The 16934-nt window shown below is 43.7% G+C and overlaps 1 protein-coding gene across 4 annotated transcripts in view; it reads right to left on the reverse strand.

Moving 5' to 3' along the window:
- The window catches only part of COL27A1 (collagen type XXVII alpha 1 chain), a 268951-nt gene that overhangs the window by 31508 nt on the left and 220509 nt on the right, over positions 1 to 16934 (reverse strand). For all 4 annotated transcript variants that reach the window (XM_056812389.1, XM_056812391.1, XM_056812388.1 and 1 more), the window contains exons 40-45: positions 16289 to 16342; positions 15155 to 15208; positions 5071 to 5127; positions 4696 to 4749; positions 4414 to 4467; positions 3999 to 4052 (exon numbers count right to left, since the gene is read on the reverse strand). In XM_056812389.1, coding sequence (XP_056668367.1) covers positions 3999 to 4052; positions 4414 to 4467; positions 4696 to 4749; positions 5071 to 5127; positions 15155 to 15208; positions 16289 to 16342 — 327 coding nt within the window. The remainder of the gene's footprint in view (positions 1 to 3998; positions 4053 to 4413; positions 4468 to 4695; positions 4750 to 5070; positions 5128 to 15154; positions 15209 to 16288; positions 16343 to 16934) is intronic.

Consider the following 16934-nt stretch of genomic DNA (forward strand, 5'->3'; position numbering starts at 1 on the left):
CTCTAGACAAAAGCAGGGCCCCCCTTTGGGTAAGAAAGTCTCTTATGGTTTGGAAGGAGCACTAGACTGGATTTGAATCCAGTAGGGCTCTGCTACTTTCTAGCCCTGTGACCTTGGGAAAGCTATATGTCCTTTCTAAGTCTCAGTTTCCCCATCTGTAAAATAGAGAAAAGGCCTGTACTGCCTTGGGAGACTAGGTAGACTAGGGAAGGAATACCAGAAGTGGCATGAGGTGGTGAGTGTTGGTTCTTCCACTGAATCACTTGGGTGATGAGTGACTTCCCTCTTAGGCCTCAGTAAGACGAGGCAGTTGGATTAGATGGCCTCCAAAGTCCCTTTTAGAGCTAAATCTATAATCCTGTCTCAATGCTTTTGTGAGCAACACATGCGATAATTCACATAAAAGAGAAGGGGAAGAGAACACGCAATTAGTAAGCATTTGCTATGTGCCCAGGCACTGAGCTGCACACTTTACAAATACTTTCTCGTTTGATCCTTTGTTGTTATAATAGTATCTTATTAATGTGTTGCATAAGATGAAAATACAAGTTATGCTAAAAGACATTAATACCACTATTACCATCTACACTAATGTCCTACTCTGATGTTTCATTGTGGTGACATTGGGGTCTTTTAATCAATTAATAATTAATTTAATCAATTACATTTATTTTTATTTTTTTAAACCCTTACCTTCCATCTTAGAATCAATACCGTGTATTGGTTCCAAGGCAGAAGAGCAGTAAGGACTAGGCAATGGGGGTTAAGTGACTTGCCCAGGATCACACAGTTAGGAAGTATCTGAGGTCAAATTGAAATCCAGGACCTCCCATCTCTAGGCCTGGCTCTCCATTCACTGAGTCACCCAGCTGCCCCCTACCAATTACATTTAACAACACTTTTCCACACAAGATTTCCTAATAGGACCAAACTTATGTCCTTCCCTTCCTCCCTTCCCTTCCCCCCCCCCCCCCCCCCAGTACTGACAGGTGATTCAATCTGGGTTATTCATGTATTTCCATATTTCCTATGGGTAACCTTATAAAACCAAAACACTAAAACAGAAATGCAAATAAAACTTTGGTTGCTTTTTTAAAAAAATAACCCTTTTTTTTTTTAATCCTAAAAAGATTCTGTCTTGGAATCTATACTAAGTGTCTGTTTTAAGGCAGAAGTCATAAGAGCTAGGCAGTTGGGGTGAGGGTCACATAGCCAGGAAGTATGTGAGGCCAGATTAGAATTCTGGTCCTCTCAACTCCAGATCTGACACTCTATCCACTTATCTTTTCCTTTGCCATTAATTTTTTGTAATCAGCCATGTAGATCTGGATCTGGAAGGAAACTTAGAAGGCACTGAGCCCAACTTCCTCAATTTTACAGACAGGGAAACTGAGACCCAGAGAATTAAGGGATTTGCTCAAGGTCCCACAGGTAGTTAAGAGGCAGAACTGAGATCAGATCTCATGGCCTATGACTGGAAATGATCTTGTTGCTGCACACAAATCGTGTGGCTTAAGGAAAATCAATCCATTCCCACTCCAAATCTCAGTGTTTGCCTCTGTAAAATGAGGATTAGTAATAGTCACCCTTCCTCTCTTATAAGGGTTGTTTACGGATTGCAGGATCGTAGGCAGGGGCTGGATAGGGCAGCTAAATCGCCTAATGGATAGAGTTTGGGACTTGGGATTTCAGAAGATCTGAATTTCAATTCTGCCTTCAAACAAGATAACTTATCTAAAGCACTTTGTAGACCTTAAAGCACAATATAATAATACTTATTATTATCAATAATAACCTGGCTTTTTGGACAGCACAGTGATCTGAAAAAGCAGAAGATTTGGTACAAATGATGGTCACTGACTCTTCATGAGCTCAGAGGATTCAGAAGAAGGAACTTGAGCAATCAACTAGACCAGTGATGGGGAACCTTTTAGAGACTGAGGGCCCAAACTGCAACCCTCATGGCACATCTGAGCCAGCCCCCTTTGCCCAGACCGGGGAGGGAGGAAAATCTCCCATTGGGCCACTGGGCAGAGGAGCAGGTGATGGGAGAAATGTCCTCAGGCACATGTGGAGAGGGGGAGGGGAGCAGCTCACTCCGGCATGCATACCATAGGTTCGCCAACATGGCTCTAGACCAACCTCTTCATTTTACTAATGAGGAAACTAAGGCCTAAAGAAGGGAAGAGAGTTGCCCAAGAGCACATAAGTAACAGGTCAAAGATCAGGGATTTAAACCCATTTCCTCCAAAGCCAGGACTCCTTCTACCACCTTTCTCATTCTGTCTCCCAGAATAAGAAGACCTCATAGTCTTACATTTTACAATTACTAAAGCACTTGCCTCAAAACAACACAATCTCAAAGAACCCTTGTGCCTTAGCAAATCCCACCTCCATACTCCCAAGCACCATGTGGCCCATTTGGGCAGTGGGATCCTTTTCTTGCAATTGGCCCATAGCTGGGGATCAAATCTTCCCATACTGAATCCATGGGGAGAAAGAACCCCAAAGTCAAAGACAAAAATTCCAATTATAGGATGCAGAGTGGGATGGGGAATCCTGGCAAATGTGGAGGACTTGAGAAGCCTCTGAGACCCTCTGGACCAGGAAATTCCTGGCAGTCCCTCCTCTCTGCCTAGGCCCCTGGCCCACAGAAGGTGCTTAATAAATGGTTGGTTTTGACAGCAGCTAGAAGAGTTTTGAGGGGACCAGAGAGAGGAGCTCTGTGACCAGGAGATGGCAGCAAAGACAGGCTTTTGATGTAAGCCCAGTGCCAAATGTATTAACTCAGCTTATTTCTCAAGAGCCGGGGACCCCAATTGTAGGTTAGAAGCAAGAAAGTGGCAAAATCCAAATATAGTTCAGCGATAGGAAGAATGACCTAGGGAATATTCAGGGCTTTGGGTAAGAAGTGTCCATCAGGACCTAACTTCTGCCTGAAGCTTCTTTTGATTCCTCTCAATTGCCAGTGCCCTCCTTCCCAAACTTCTGTATTTAGTTACTTCATGTGTTTGTGTCTATTATATATATGTATATACACATATACATATATATATATATATACACATACACACAACACAATACAGTCACTTTATGTGACATCTATTTTAGATGCATTTGCTATCATCTTCATTAGAATATAAACTCATTCTAAGTAGAAATTGTTCCAATCTATATATTAGTATCCCCAGCACCTGGCACAGTACCAGGCACACAGTAGGTGATTAACAAACACCTGATTAATTGATTGATTCTTCCCACTTTCACCGTCTCTGTCTTCTCTTCGTTCTTCCCCCATTTCCATTCTTATCTCTTTTTTGCTTTCCTTCTCTTTCTCTCCTTTCCTTTCTCTCTCCTGCTTTGCCTCCTTTTTCTTCTATCTTCCTTTCTCCTGCTTTCACTCAGGCCTGCCAGGGTGGACCACAACCAGCTCTGCTGCCCAGGATCTCCTAATGACTAAAGAGCTAGCGGAGGCTCAGCCATACCCTCTGGCTGAGTCGGGTGAATAGCCTGGTTGATGCTGGTCTTCTCTCTGCCCAGCCCCAGGAAATTCAGAGAAGGTGCTCCAAGGTGAGTAGGCAGCAAGAACACAGGCTCGGAGACCTAGCATATAGTCCCAACTCTGCTCCTAACTTTGTTGGGACTCTGAGCAAGTCCTGTTTCTTTGGGCTTAAGCCTAATCATTTGCCAAATGCCACCAGCTGGACTAACTGGTCTCTACCCACACTGGTTCCCCTCTATACTCTATGTTCTAAGATTCTATGTTCTGAGGTTCTCTAAGGCATAATGTTTTGTATTCTAAGGATTCTCCCACCTAGACCCTTTTATCTTTCTAAGGTCCCTTCTTGTTCTGACATTTCATATTCTAAGCTAATATTCTAGGTTCTAGAATTCTATAGACCAAGGGCCCTCTAAGAATTTTTTTTACTATAATTCATGTGGTTTTAGGGTCAGGGTGAGGAATGACATTGGTCTTGGAGAAAGAAAGGAAGATGTACCTCTTCACCCTTTGATCCCTTGGGTCCTGGTCGTCCTCGAGGTCCAGGATGCCCCTGGAAACCAAAAGAAAATAAAGTAAATTTGGTCTGGAATTCTTTCCTCAGGGAGATGCAGGACCAATTGGGGAAAAGAGTTCAGAGGCTGGGCAGATGGTCACTGAATTTCCTGATGTCTCTACCCAGGGAATAGGGTAGGGCAAGGGGTCATCTCTGAAGATCACTGGAAAACAATGGTATGGATGCTCTGGATGGCATCATCCTGTCCCCCCCTTGCCGGGTCCTAATGCTGAAAGCCGTGAGTCTAGAAGTCTAGAATACTGTCTCTAAATTTTTCAAGAGAAGTTATGGAATGGTTGCTTTAAGACATCTTAAGGATTTTAATGCATGACTCTCCTTTGAGAGAAGTTTCACTTACCGGCAAACCTTGCTGACCAGCTTTTCCTCTGCTTCCTTCAAGACCCTCCTGGCCCTGGAATACAGATGTACAATGTTAAATGGGTACCCTGGATGGCTTAGGTTGGCATCTGTGCCAACCCTGTTGGGCTATCCCCTTTAATGTACCCACTACCCACTCTGCTGCTATCTACCTGTTGGGGAAGATAGTCTTTGACCAGAGAAGAGGGGCCTTTCTAACTTTTCTTCCCTCTGCCCCAAATGATGGCATCTGAACAAGGACTGGCACCATTGAAATACTTACAGGATATCCAGGATCTCCAGGCTCCCCTCGATCTCCATGATCGCCCACTGGACCCTACAGTTCACAGGTAACAGAAACTGAGTGGTCACCTCAGGGTAGGGGAATTACTGACTTTAGCACAGGGTAGGCAGACAGGCCTGGATCCAAGGCTCTCCCAACTCCAACCATAACACCTTCCCCTGCTCTTCCATGGGTGTCATGGCTATAACCACACTTGCTATACCTTCCATGGGAAAAAGAGCAAAAATCTGGCCAGTGGGGCAGGAAATACAAAGTCTTCTTCAATCTAAGGCAGGTGACTGTCTCTCCTCCACCACACCTGCCCTGGGGAAGTTAATGCCACAGGAGATGGGGAAAGGGAAGGGAGAGACTTACCCGATCTCCAGGAGGCCCTGGAGGGCCCTCAGTCTTCCCATCATCACCTTGTTCTCCCTGTGGACAAAAAGCCAGGTGTGAAGAAGCCCCTCCTACAGGAATTCCATCAGGAAGCCTGAGGACTGGGCCATCTGGGGCCCCCGAGATGGGAATAGCTCTGTGCTGAGGGACTAGCGCCTGAAGGCGGTCCTCCATCTAAGGATCCCTGTGATATGGAATAGTTCTCTGCTGGACCTCTGGAGAGATGCAAGAAGGCCAAGCAGATAAAGGATGGGCGATGACAGGGAAAGGGAAGATAAGCCAGTCTGGAGGGTTTCAAAGTTGTTCTGAACATAGCAGATATGTAAACTAGAAGGACCAGAATTTAATGATATCCCAAAGGATAAAGCTGACCTAGTGATTTTGTACATATTAGAGAGAGAAGGATGAAAATTTCTATTTCAAAGTAAAATGAAAATATCTGCTTATAACTTTTGTATTTAAAATGCATTTGCATAGAGAAGAGATTATAATAAATTATAATAGTCATAAAAGTATATTTTAAAAAATTCATGTCTCATGTCATGCATATAAAATTTGCTTTATTTTGTTTTGGTTTCCAGGGACATCCTGGACCTCGAGGATGACCAGGACCTAAGGGATCAAAGGGTGAGCCCAATGCATATATCCATTCCTTCTAGTGATTGTTTGAGAACAGCTGATCTTGTCCAGTTCTTTCATTTTATTGAAAAGAAAAATGAGAGAGGAAATAGTTTTTCTTTCTTTGATTTTTAAACCTTTAAACCTTTACTTTCTGTCTTAGTAACAATGCTAAGACAGAAGGGCAAGAGCTAGGCAAACAAGTGACTTGCCCAGGGTCACACAGCTAGGAAGTATTTGAGGCCAGATTCAAACCGAGGTCCTCCTGTTTCCAGGCCTGGCCTGTGCCACCTAGCTGCCTGAAGGAAATAGTATTTCCAGGGTCATATGACTCATTGACAGTAGAACCAAGACTTGAACCCACTTCTCCTAATTTAATTCAAATAAACAAATTAAGTACCTACTAAGCACAAAAACACTGAGCTAGATTGTTGACTGACCCCCAGTTCAATGCTTTTTCTGTCTATAAAGAGCTGAATTCTCAGATCAGCATTTTTATTGACTCAAGTACCTTATTAGCTGTGTGACTGGAGAAGTCACTTAATCTCCCATGCCTCAGTTTGCGATCAGACTTGACCTCTCAGTTTCCTTTCAGCTCTAAATCTGTCCTTGTAAGCTATAAAGCTGGAAGTCTCTCTGGGAGCTGTCTTTCCATTAGAACAGGAGTTTTGACTAGGAGTCCATAAATTTGTTTTGTTTCTTGTTTTTTTTAAACCTTTACCTTTTATTTTAGAATTGATATTAAGTATTGGTTCCAAAGCAGATAGTGGTACAAGGTAGGCAATTAGGGTTAAGTGACTTGGCCAGGGTCACACAGCTAGGAAGTATCTGAGACCTCATTTGAAACCAGGACCTCCTAATTCCAGGCTTGGCACTCTATCATGCTACCAAAGTGCTTATGTGAACTTAATTTTTTAAAAATATGCATTCTGATGTCTCTATTCCAACATAAATTGTTTCTTATTTTATTTTAAGCCTTTGTTCTGAGATGGGATCCATAGGCTTCACCAGACTGCCAGAAGGGTCTACGACCCAAGAGTGGTTCAGAATCTCCACAGTAGAATGTAAACTCTCTGAGGGCAGAAAGCATTTGCTTTTTTTACTTTGTGTGCCCAGCACCTAGCGCAGTGCTTTGCCCATAGTTGCTTCTTAGGAAATGTATGTGAAGGTGAATGCCTATTTAATTTCTAGGAATCTGTTGCCTCGGGGCTCTTGTGGCAGCCTCTTCTCTTGCTCAAGTCCATCTGACTACTCTGCTTTTGATCTTGGCTCTGTTGATGGACTTGAGCCAGGAGAGTGGAGGTTCCATCTTTCTAGCTCCCCAAGGCCAGTCCTCATTTGGAATTTGCTGCATGGTTCCCTGGGATACCAGGCTACCCAAAGGAAGCAGCACTTCCCAGGAGACCAGGGTACCATTTTGGTGCTGAGGGCTCATCTCAGATCTTCTGTGGCCTGTAAAGAAGTCTCCGAGTTTCCTCCAGGGAACAAGTTCTACCAAACTGCCACCTTATGGCAGACTACCCAGCCCCCTTTGGCTTCTCTTCCAGCCAAGTTAGCCAAGAAGAGACAGCTGAAGAATAAACACAGGTCAAAAGGAAAAAAATGCAACAGGGATCAGGCTGACTTATTGCTTTTGGCCTGGAGCCTATGGATGGTGAGACACACCAGTTTATATATATTTTTAAAGGTTCCCATCTGGCTGGTAAGGGCAGCTGCCAAAGTGGGGGTGTCTGAGCCTATAATCCTCCCCTGAGGGTTCTTACCCTATGGGCTAACAGAAGTAGGGGGCAGTCAGCCCTCACTCCCTCTCTTTCCAATAGGAACATGGCATCCATCTCTTTTTGCTAGGCCTTACCCTCAAATTCCCATTTGACAACAATAAGCCCCCAAGGAGAAAAAACAAGCCCAGGGAGGGAGGAACTCTATAGAGAAATCAGGGCTGGACAGTAAGGAAGAAGACCAGAGCTTCAGCCATAGATGCACTGATTTTCCTTGCATCCTGTGGGCCTCAGCTACCCCATCAGCCATACCACCCGTTCTTCCTTGTATTATTAGACAGAGAAATGTATTTTTTTAACCCTACCTTCCATCTTAGAATCAATACTATGTATTGGTTCCAAGGCAGAAGAGGTAAGGGCTAGGCAATGAGGGTTAAGTGACTTGCCCAGGGTCTCATAGCTAGGTGAGGTCACATTTGAATCCAGGACCTCTAGTCTTTAGGCCTGGTTCTCAATCCACTGAGTCATGCAGCTGCCCCCAGAAATTCATGTCTAGCTATGAAAGCACTCTACCATAAAGGAGATATTTTCTCCCTGGTTACTGGATTTCTCTCCCCAAGTCCTCTTCTTACCCAAATTCCCAATGATACATAACAACAATGTCCTGTGTCCCAAGGCAGAAAAGCCATTGGTGGTGGGGTGGTGGAGTGAGATAAAGAGGGGAAGAGAATAAAAAGAAGAGGGCTCCTTCCTGCTAAAACTCAGCTGTTGAAAAGCAGCAATTTGTTTGAAGTGCTGTAGCAACCTGCCAAGGTCAGGTTGGCTATGGAAGGAAATTGCCTTGGGGGGAAGGAACAGAAAAGAGAGAAAGAGACTTTTTGGAAGGGAAGGTAGTAGTAGAAAATAGTAGACACTGATATGCTGTGTAGCAATGGGCACATGATAGATTTAAAGCTGGAAGGGACTTTAGAAGCCAATGAGTCATTTTATAGATGAGGAAACTGAGGCACAGAGCAAGAAAGTGACTTGTCCAGAGTCACATAGCTAGGAAGTATCTGAGGTCAGATTTGAACCCAGAATCTAGGAGGTTGTTTTAAGAAGTCTCTAATAAACAAAAATGAATAATATGGAAATAGGTATCAAGTGAAAACACTTGTATAACCCAGTGGAATTGTTTGTCAGCTCCAGGAATAGGGAGAGGAGAGGAGAGGGGAGGGAAAGAAAATGAATTATGTAAACATGGAAAAAATATTTAAAAATAAAAAATAGAGCAAAAATTAAATAAATATTAAAAATTTAAAAAGAAGTCTCAAATAAGTCTATGCTAACTCAAGCATTCTATGTTTTAAGGTCTGTTTCAGCTCTAAAATTCTATTCCACTCAACAACACTTCAATAAACATAAATTATGTGCCTACTCTATTCAAAAGAGGCAGCATGCTTTTAGTGGCTAAAATTGAGCCTTGAAGTCAGGAAGATCTGATTTCAAGTCCCGCCTCCTTCTGGCTAGTGGCTGTATGAGCTGGGCAAGTCACTGAAGTTCTCAATGCTGGGAGAATCTCTCTAAGGCTACCAACTGTAGAGTGGCTCTTCATCTTCACTTTCAGAGGGAATTTCATCACTGAGAGTTCCTTCTAGAGTGACACAAAATGGACCCACATCCTATGCAATGCCCTGGGGCTACACAAACAAAAATAGTCTCTGCCCTCAAGGAATTGACATTCCAGTGGGAAATGCCATCCATCAACTGACAGTGGATGCAAGGCTGTAGGAGGAGGGAAGGAGCACTGGAGACCAGGGAAATAAGGAAAGGCCCTATTAAGGAAGTGGCAATAGAGCTGAGCCTCAAAGCAGGCAAAGGAAGCAAAGGCATCCAAAGCAGGGGACAGGCTGGAATTTAAGCATTTTTGAAGGGGAGTTGTGTGAAATAAATCAGGAAAGGCAGGTGGGAGCCAGACTGTAAAGGACCTAACGTGCCAGGCTGAGAAGTTTAGACTTGATCTAGCAGTGATAGGGAGTCATTGAAGATTTTTGAGCAGGAAAACGATTTTGGCAGTCATGTGAAGGCTGAATTGGAGATGGGTGAGATCAAGAGTAGAGAAGTAAATTAGAAAGGTAATTCAAAAGTCCAGGTGAGAGATGGTGATGGTAGCTTGATAGATTTAAAACTCTAAGGGATCTTAGAACTAGCTTATTTTACAGAGAAGAATGAGTCCCAAAGAGGACCTTTTGACTTGCCCAAAGTCACACAAGTTGTTGTTAGTGGCAGAATAAGAGTTCAAGGCCTGCCAGATGGTCATACAAAGGGAGAGAAGTGGGATAGATGCCCACAAGAGATGCAGAGGAAGAAAGGACTCATTGGTTATACAGGTATACTTTTCACATTACCAGTTTGTCCATTTCAGTTTCAATATATCACAAGTTAGCATAAGAAATTAAAGGGGAATTTTGGGGGAGTTTTGCAGAAACCTCAGATGGCATGTGAAGGCCAACAGACAACACAGAAAAAGTTTAGAAATTCAGAAATGCATAAAATATATGTAGTACAGTTGTCCCTCACTATACCGCAGTTCACTTATTGCGGCTTCACTGTATTGTGGGTTTAAAAAAATATATACACACACACATATGTATGTATAGATATATCTATATATATCTATATATCTATATATAAAAAATTATATATTGTGGAGTTTCCACTATACGGTGGGATTTTGCAGACGAATACCATACTGTACACAATGGAAATGCAGTACACCACTACTGCTTGCACAAGTTTGTCGATGTGAGATTGTACATGGCACCTTTTAGCTGATAGGATGAAAGGCAACCAACCACAGAGCTGTGTTCTGTATCCTGGGCACTGATTGTCTCAGTGACTAGCATCAATGTGTTTGCTGTCTCTCACTATGCCCATACATTCAGCATCTCTCCTTGTCCACTTCACATTAATCACTGTGCATAGTATTGCTCTGTGGTGTTGTGTTTTTGTGAACTTTTTTTTTAAGTTTGAATTTATTTCAAGCCCTTCACCACCCAAACATTCTGCATCTTCTAAGGCTTCTGGCAGTGTACACCGTTACTTCACAGACTTTCACCTATAATGGGGGTCTCTGGAATGTAACTCCCATGTTGAGGTGATCCCCAGGTGAAGGATCACTTTATAGTATTTATTGTATTATAGCAACCTATTTTATCATTTAATATCGTAAATACATACAATTTTTTTTGTTGAAGTCAAAATAAGTAAATAGTTAAAGTTTGCAAAAAGAACGTGAGGATCAAAAAATTTGACATGGATTTGCCAGATTGTGGAAGTGCTGTGCCTCTGACCCCTGAAATGTGAAAGGGATGCCTGTAGTAAGGAAAAACCAAAGCTTGTCACTTAGAGAGACCAAAAGGACAGTCGTTAGTGTATGGGGATTCAGAAGAAGAAGAGTTTGAACATTTGCTGCCCAGAGTATTACATTTTCTACAGCCCTCCCAGCACTATTCTAAGGCCCCCTCACAACACTGACATTCTGGGTTCTAAGGCCTCTCATAGTTCTAACAATCTCTGACTCTATAGCTCACAAATCCTTCCTTTTCATAAGAGTTCAAATTCAGTAGAACAGGTGAAAGCTCAACTCTTACCTGTAATCAGCTGCCCTTCCCACGAGCTAGTGTTTTTTCTCATCAGCTTGGCTTGCAGTCAGTGACTACAAGTACTAAGAGCTAAGGTCTGCTGGTATTCACTGGTGATACTAAGGAGAAGGGCACAGATTTCTGCTTACCAGATATTACTGAATCCTCTCTGGCTAGTATTAAGACAATCAGCTGCTACCCTGGACATTGGTCAATGGCTGGACTATGGCATGGGAGGCTTCACAGCTTAGACTGACCACTGACCCAGGAATACTGTTTCTGTGGACACTGATCTAGAGAAGCTGATAGTTTTGGAGAGGTCCCCTAGAACAAGTTACAAGACATTAGTGTCCTCAGTCTCTGAGTACTTGTTTGTACTCAGGATCCACTGTGGCCTCAGGAATTGACCTAAGGGGTTGCCAAAGCATGATGTTTGAGGGAAGTCTATGGAACAGTCTCTTCTTTCTGGACCTCACTTTTCCTATCTGTAAAGTGGGGGAGGACAGTTAGACAAATGTCTAATGTCCTATGAGTCAGATCTCCAGAAAACAAGAGAAGTCTTTAAGAGGGGTATGGCTTCTGCATAACCCAGGACCTGGGAGATAGTCCTAACTGCTGATTGTTTTTCCATCTTGGCATGTTCTTGTGCCTACTCTTGAACCATCAAAGCTCCAGAAGTTAGAACTTTTGTACCTGCAGGTACAATGCTGAGGACATCAAAAAGCAGAGCCAAGATGGTGGAATAGCAGCAGAGAAACTCAAAACTACCATGAGAATCCTTTCCAACCACAAAATGAATACAGGAACGAAAGAACCAATAAGGGGTCAGAGTGAAACAACTTAAAAAAAAAAGAAAAACCTAAAAGGTAGGCAGAGAACAACTGGGGCCCTGGGGTCAGAGGGGGGCACAGACGACAGGCGGCTACAGCAAGCAGCGAAGAGCAAGCCCTGCTCCCCCACTCCACATTGGCTGTCCCAGGTGTCTTCTACTCAATTAGAACAGAGATTCTACAAGCCTTGATGCTGGGGGGCTCTTTTGCCAATTGGATGACCCCCAGTGCCCAGGGAGAGTATCTAGTCCAGTTCTCTCTTTTTAAAGAGGAAGAAACAACAAACAAAACCAATGCAACCAAAATTAGAAGGGAAGAAACAAACTGGGGAAAAAATCTTCATAACAAAAATCTCTGACAAAAGTCTAATTACTCAAATTTATAAAGAGTTAAATCAATTGTACAAAAAAAATCAAGTCATTCTCCAATTGATAAATGGGCAAGGGACATGAATAGGAAATTTTCAGATAGAAATCAAAACTATTAAGTACATGAAAAAGTGCTCTAAATCTCATAATCAGAGAGATGCAAATCAAAACAACTCTGAGGTATCACCTCACACCTAGCAGATTGGCTAACATGACAGCAAAGGAAAGTAATGAATGCTGGAGGGGATGTGGCAAAGTAGGGACATTAATCTACTGGAGGTGGAATTGTGAATTGATCCAACCATTCTAGAGGGCAATTTGGAACTATGCCCAAAGGGTGATAAAAGACTGTCAGCCCTTTGATCCAGCCATAGCATTGCTGGGTTTGTACCCCAAAGAGATATTAAGGAAAAATACTTGTACAAGAATATTCATAGCTGCACTCTTTGTGGTGGCAAAAAAATTGAAAAATGAGGGGATGCCCTTCGATTGGGGAAAGGCTGAACAAATTGTGGTATATGTTGGTGATGGAATACTATTGTGCTCAAAGGAATAATAAACTGGAGGAATTCCATGTGAACTGGAACAACCACCAGGAAGTGATGCAGAGTGAGAGGAGCAGAACCAGGAAAACATTGTACACAGAGACTGATACATTGTGGTACAGTAATGGATCGCCATTAGTGGCAATGCAGTGATCCTGAACAACTTGGAGGGATCTACGAGAAAGAACACTATCCACATTCAGAGAAAGAACTGTGGGAGCAGAAACACAGAAGAAAAACAACTGCTTGATTATATGGGTTGAGGGGATATGGTTTGGGAATGTAGACTCTAAATGAACATCCCAGTACAAACATCAACAACATGGAAATAGGTTCTGATCAAGGACACATATAATAATACCCAGTGGAATTGTGCATCGGCTATGGGAAGGGGTGGGTAGAGGGGAGGGAGGGAAAGAAATATGATTTTTGTAACCAAGGAATAATGTTCTAAATTGACTAAATAAAATTAAAAAAAAATAAAGAGGAAGAAGGAGAGTTTCAGGGAGAGGAGTGTCTTTTTTTTTTTTTTTTTTGAGGATCCCCTGGAGTCAGGAGGGCTTGAATTCAATCTAGCCTCAGAAATTTATCAGCTGTGTGACCCTGGGCAAGTCACGTAACCCTGTCTGCTTTAGAAGTTTTCTCATCTATAAAATGAGAGGGAGAAGGAAATGGCAAGCTACTCCAGTTATCTTTGCCAAGAAAACTCCCAAAGGAGTCACAAAGAATTGGACAAAACTGAAAAAGGACTGAAAGTGATTCAGTAGCAGAGCTAGGTCTGAAATCTAGACTTCTCCTGACTCCTGACCAAAAATGTCTCTTTTCTGGGCCACAGATGGTTAGGGGTATAGAACAGAGATTTAACATTTCCATGGTGTCAAAGGTTGTTGGGAATCACCAGAGGGGAGACGTTAACCTCTTCCCTCCTGACTCTAGTCAGTAACCACAGCCTTGGTAGGAGTGACCAAGAACATGATGGGTACAAGAGTTCAGCATAACAGATTCCACTTTAATGGCTTTTGTGGCTCTGGCCTTGCCAGGGCTTGGGGCCCAGTTCTGAACACAGTTCAGGGATGGTCGCAGCCAGCTGGGCTGAGGAAGGGGCCGGCACTTAGCAGGAAGCTGGAGTTGTGTGACTCACCCGGCCAGCTTGATTTGGTTAGAAAAGAGCTGAGTCAGCAGAATTCTTTAACTGGTCCAGGGAAGAGAGAAGAAAAGGCAGAGTGAAGGAAAGAAGAAGAGAGGAGGAGGGGGGGGGGGAAGGATACAGAGGTCAGATGGCTCCTCTGAGTCATTCTGGCTTCAGGACCCACGGCAGGGAGGGGGAAGGGGAGGAGAGGCCCAGCTATGGGGAATTCTTTCAATATGGGGCAGGGTAGTAGGACGGATAGAGTTTAAATCTGATCTCGGCCATGTACTTACTACCTGTGGATCCTGGGCCAATCACTGAACCCCGCTTATCTCAATTCTCTCATCTGTAAAATGAGCTGAGAAGATGACAAACCACTCCAGTGCCTCTGCCAAGTAAACCCCCAAATGGGGTCCTGAAAAGTTGGACACGACTGAACAACTGAACAACGATTTCCTAACTCCAAGGCCAACTCTACAGCTACCTGCGTGATGCTTTGAGGATTTCAGAGCAGTACATCTGTCATTTGAATGACTAAATGAGTGAGTAAAGAAAATCTGACTATACTGTGGGCCCAGCACCATGCTGAGCACTGGAGATACAAACAGAAAACGGATAGTCTTGTTCTCAATGAGCTCATTCTAAATGAGGGAAACAACCCATTCAGGAGGCTTCAGCTGCAGGGCAAGTGGAAAGGCCCAAGGGTGGTGGTGGTGGTAGGGCATGAGATCATAGGCAAAGCTGAAATGGTCATTGAATCTAGTTTCCTTATTCTACAGGCGAGAAAACTGAGGCAGACAGATGTTAAGTGACTTGCCCAGGGTCACTCAGCTAGTAAGCATCTGAGGCAAGATTTGAATTGAGGGCTTTCTGAGGCCCTTGGGCTATAGTGGAAGAGCAGTACTTTGGATAGTACAAGTCGTGTTATCCCCATTTTACATCTGAGGCACCTGAGGTTTAGTGACTTGCCCAAGGCCACACTGATTAACTGAAGAGGGACAGATCTAGGACTTGTACTCAGATCCTCTAAATCCCCATCTTTCCACTACTCCTTATAGCTTCTCAGAATATAGTCATCCAATGGAGGCTCTCTCTGGGTTACTATAATTTGCCACTAACCTAGCTGCTTCCATCTGGAAACTGTATGGACTGTACCTAGATCACTGATGTCACGTCCAAGAATCTGGTTTGTCTTCCCCCTAGCTCTCTCCAGAAGCTGGGGATTCACTCACCTTCTCGCCTTTTGGCCCTGGTGGTCCAAGAGGTCCCTGAAGTCCTTTGTGTCCCTGCAGGAAACAGAACAGAGTTTAAGTGTCTCACATCGAAGGCATTGGAGTTAAGGAAGCTGGTTAGGCAAAGGAGAGAGGAAGAGAAATCAGAAATGGGAAAACTGAATTGAAGATGGGAGTTCTGAGCTTAGCTGTCACCATTTCTTTGTGTGACCTTAGACAAGTCACTTCTATTCTCTGGGGCTCTGTTTCCCCAACTGTAAAATGAGACGATTACACTAGGGCCCTTCCAGCATGAAGGCACCATGCTTTTGAGACTAACTTTTCAGTGACTTCCATCACCAGTTTGGGCTATTAGGCACAGTGAACACCTTAGAGCCAGCCTTTGGTACTTGCTCTTGAGCCAAAGTGTCGGGTATTCTGGGAAGCTAGGAATTAGCTGATAACACAGGTGGGATACTGCTGAAATATTGCTGCTGATGGCACTGGGTGGGAAGGCAATGCCTTCTAGTTATTTAATCCAGGGTGAAACATATAGCACTGCCCCTACAGGACCTATCTCCCATCCTATGCGTGGTGCAGCTTTCTTGGCTAGGAAGCTTCTGAAACCTGTCTATAAGCCCCCAAGATGACATCACTAACACCTCAGCTCCCTCTGTCGCCTCACTCCTCTCCCACCTCCCCTCTGTGCCCCTTTCTGTGCCCTATTTTAGCTCTGCCCTTCCTTCTGATTTCTCTTCTCCCTGTACTCAGTTTTTCCCCTCTGCCCCTTTTCTCCTCTTCCTCTGTCCCCACTCTCCTTTCTCCCACTTCTGTGTCTTAGTGAGGCCCTCCCTGCCTCTTCGTCTCCCCTCCTATTTCCGTCTTATCTCCATCATGGGATGACCCTCTATTTTCGCTCAAGGTAAGTAGGTACTTGTAGGATATTTACAAACTGGCTGCCATTCCAGGAACCAGGCTGGCCACCATTATTGTTTGAACAGTGTATACAAAGGGGCCTTCCCTTTCCATTTATTCCTTTCCTCCTCCCCTTCTGACAAGTGCAAGGTTGCATACAATCCATTACTGAGGAGCTGGACAGAGTTTTCAAGAAAGGAGAAACGAGGGTCTTTTTCAAAAATTAAAATGTCATCTTACATCATAACCAGGCAGTCCAGGTTCTCCTTGAGCTCCCATCCTCCCCGGAGCACCCTATAGAAGGAGTAGGAGAGAAAAAAAAAATAGGATGCCCACTGTTATTGGGTGGTGCTTTGAAAGGAAGGCTCTGACTAGGGAACTAGGCTTTCCCAGGGGCCAGCCAATGCCGTGCTCTTCTGGCCTTGTTGGTTGTCATGAAACCAGCTGTGTCAGTCAGATAGTAGTTGAGTTGAAGAGCTCTCATACCCAGAGCCAACTATCCTCTGCTTATTTATTAGCATCTTAAACTTGGGGCTTTTCTGGGAAAGTCAAGAAAGCCAGACCCAGGTCCCTGAGCTGTGACATCCTTAGTTCCGACTTCTCAGAAAGGTTAGTAATATGGTACAGGGGATAGAACTCTGGCACTGGAAACAGGGAGACCTGCATTCAAATCCCACCTCTGACACCAGCTGCGACTGACCATGGGAAACTCATTTAACCTCTTTTGTGTCTTTGTTCTTTCATCTATAAAACTGGTGATAATAATTTCCTTCCCACCACTGATAGGATCAAAGTAGATGATGCAGGCAAAACACTCTGCAATCTTTAAATTACTTGGAAAACCCTAGTTATTATCAATATTACCAATAAAACTAAATATATGATA

The sequence above is a fragment of the Monodelphis domestica genome, chromosome 1 (genome assembly GCF_027887165.1).
Source record: "Monodelphis domestica isolate mMonDom1 chromosome 1, mMonDom1.pri, whole genome shotgun sequence".
In the NCBI taxonomy this organism is placed as follows: domain Eukaryota; kingdom Metazoa; phylum Chordata; class Mammalia; order Didelphimorphia; family Didelphidae; genus Monodelphis; species Monodelphis domestica.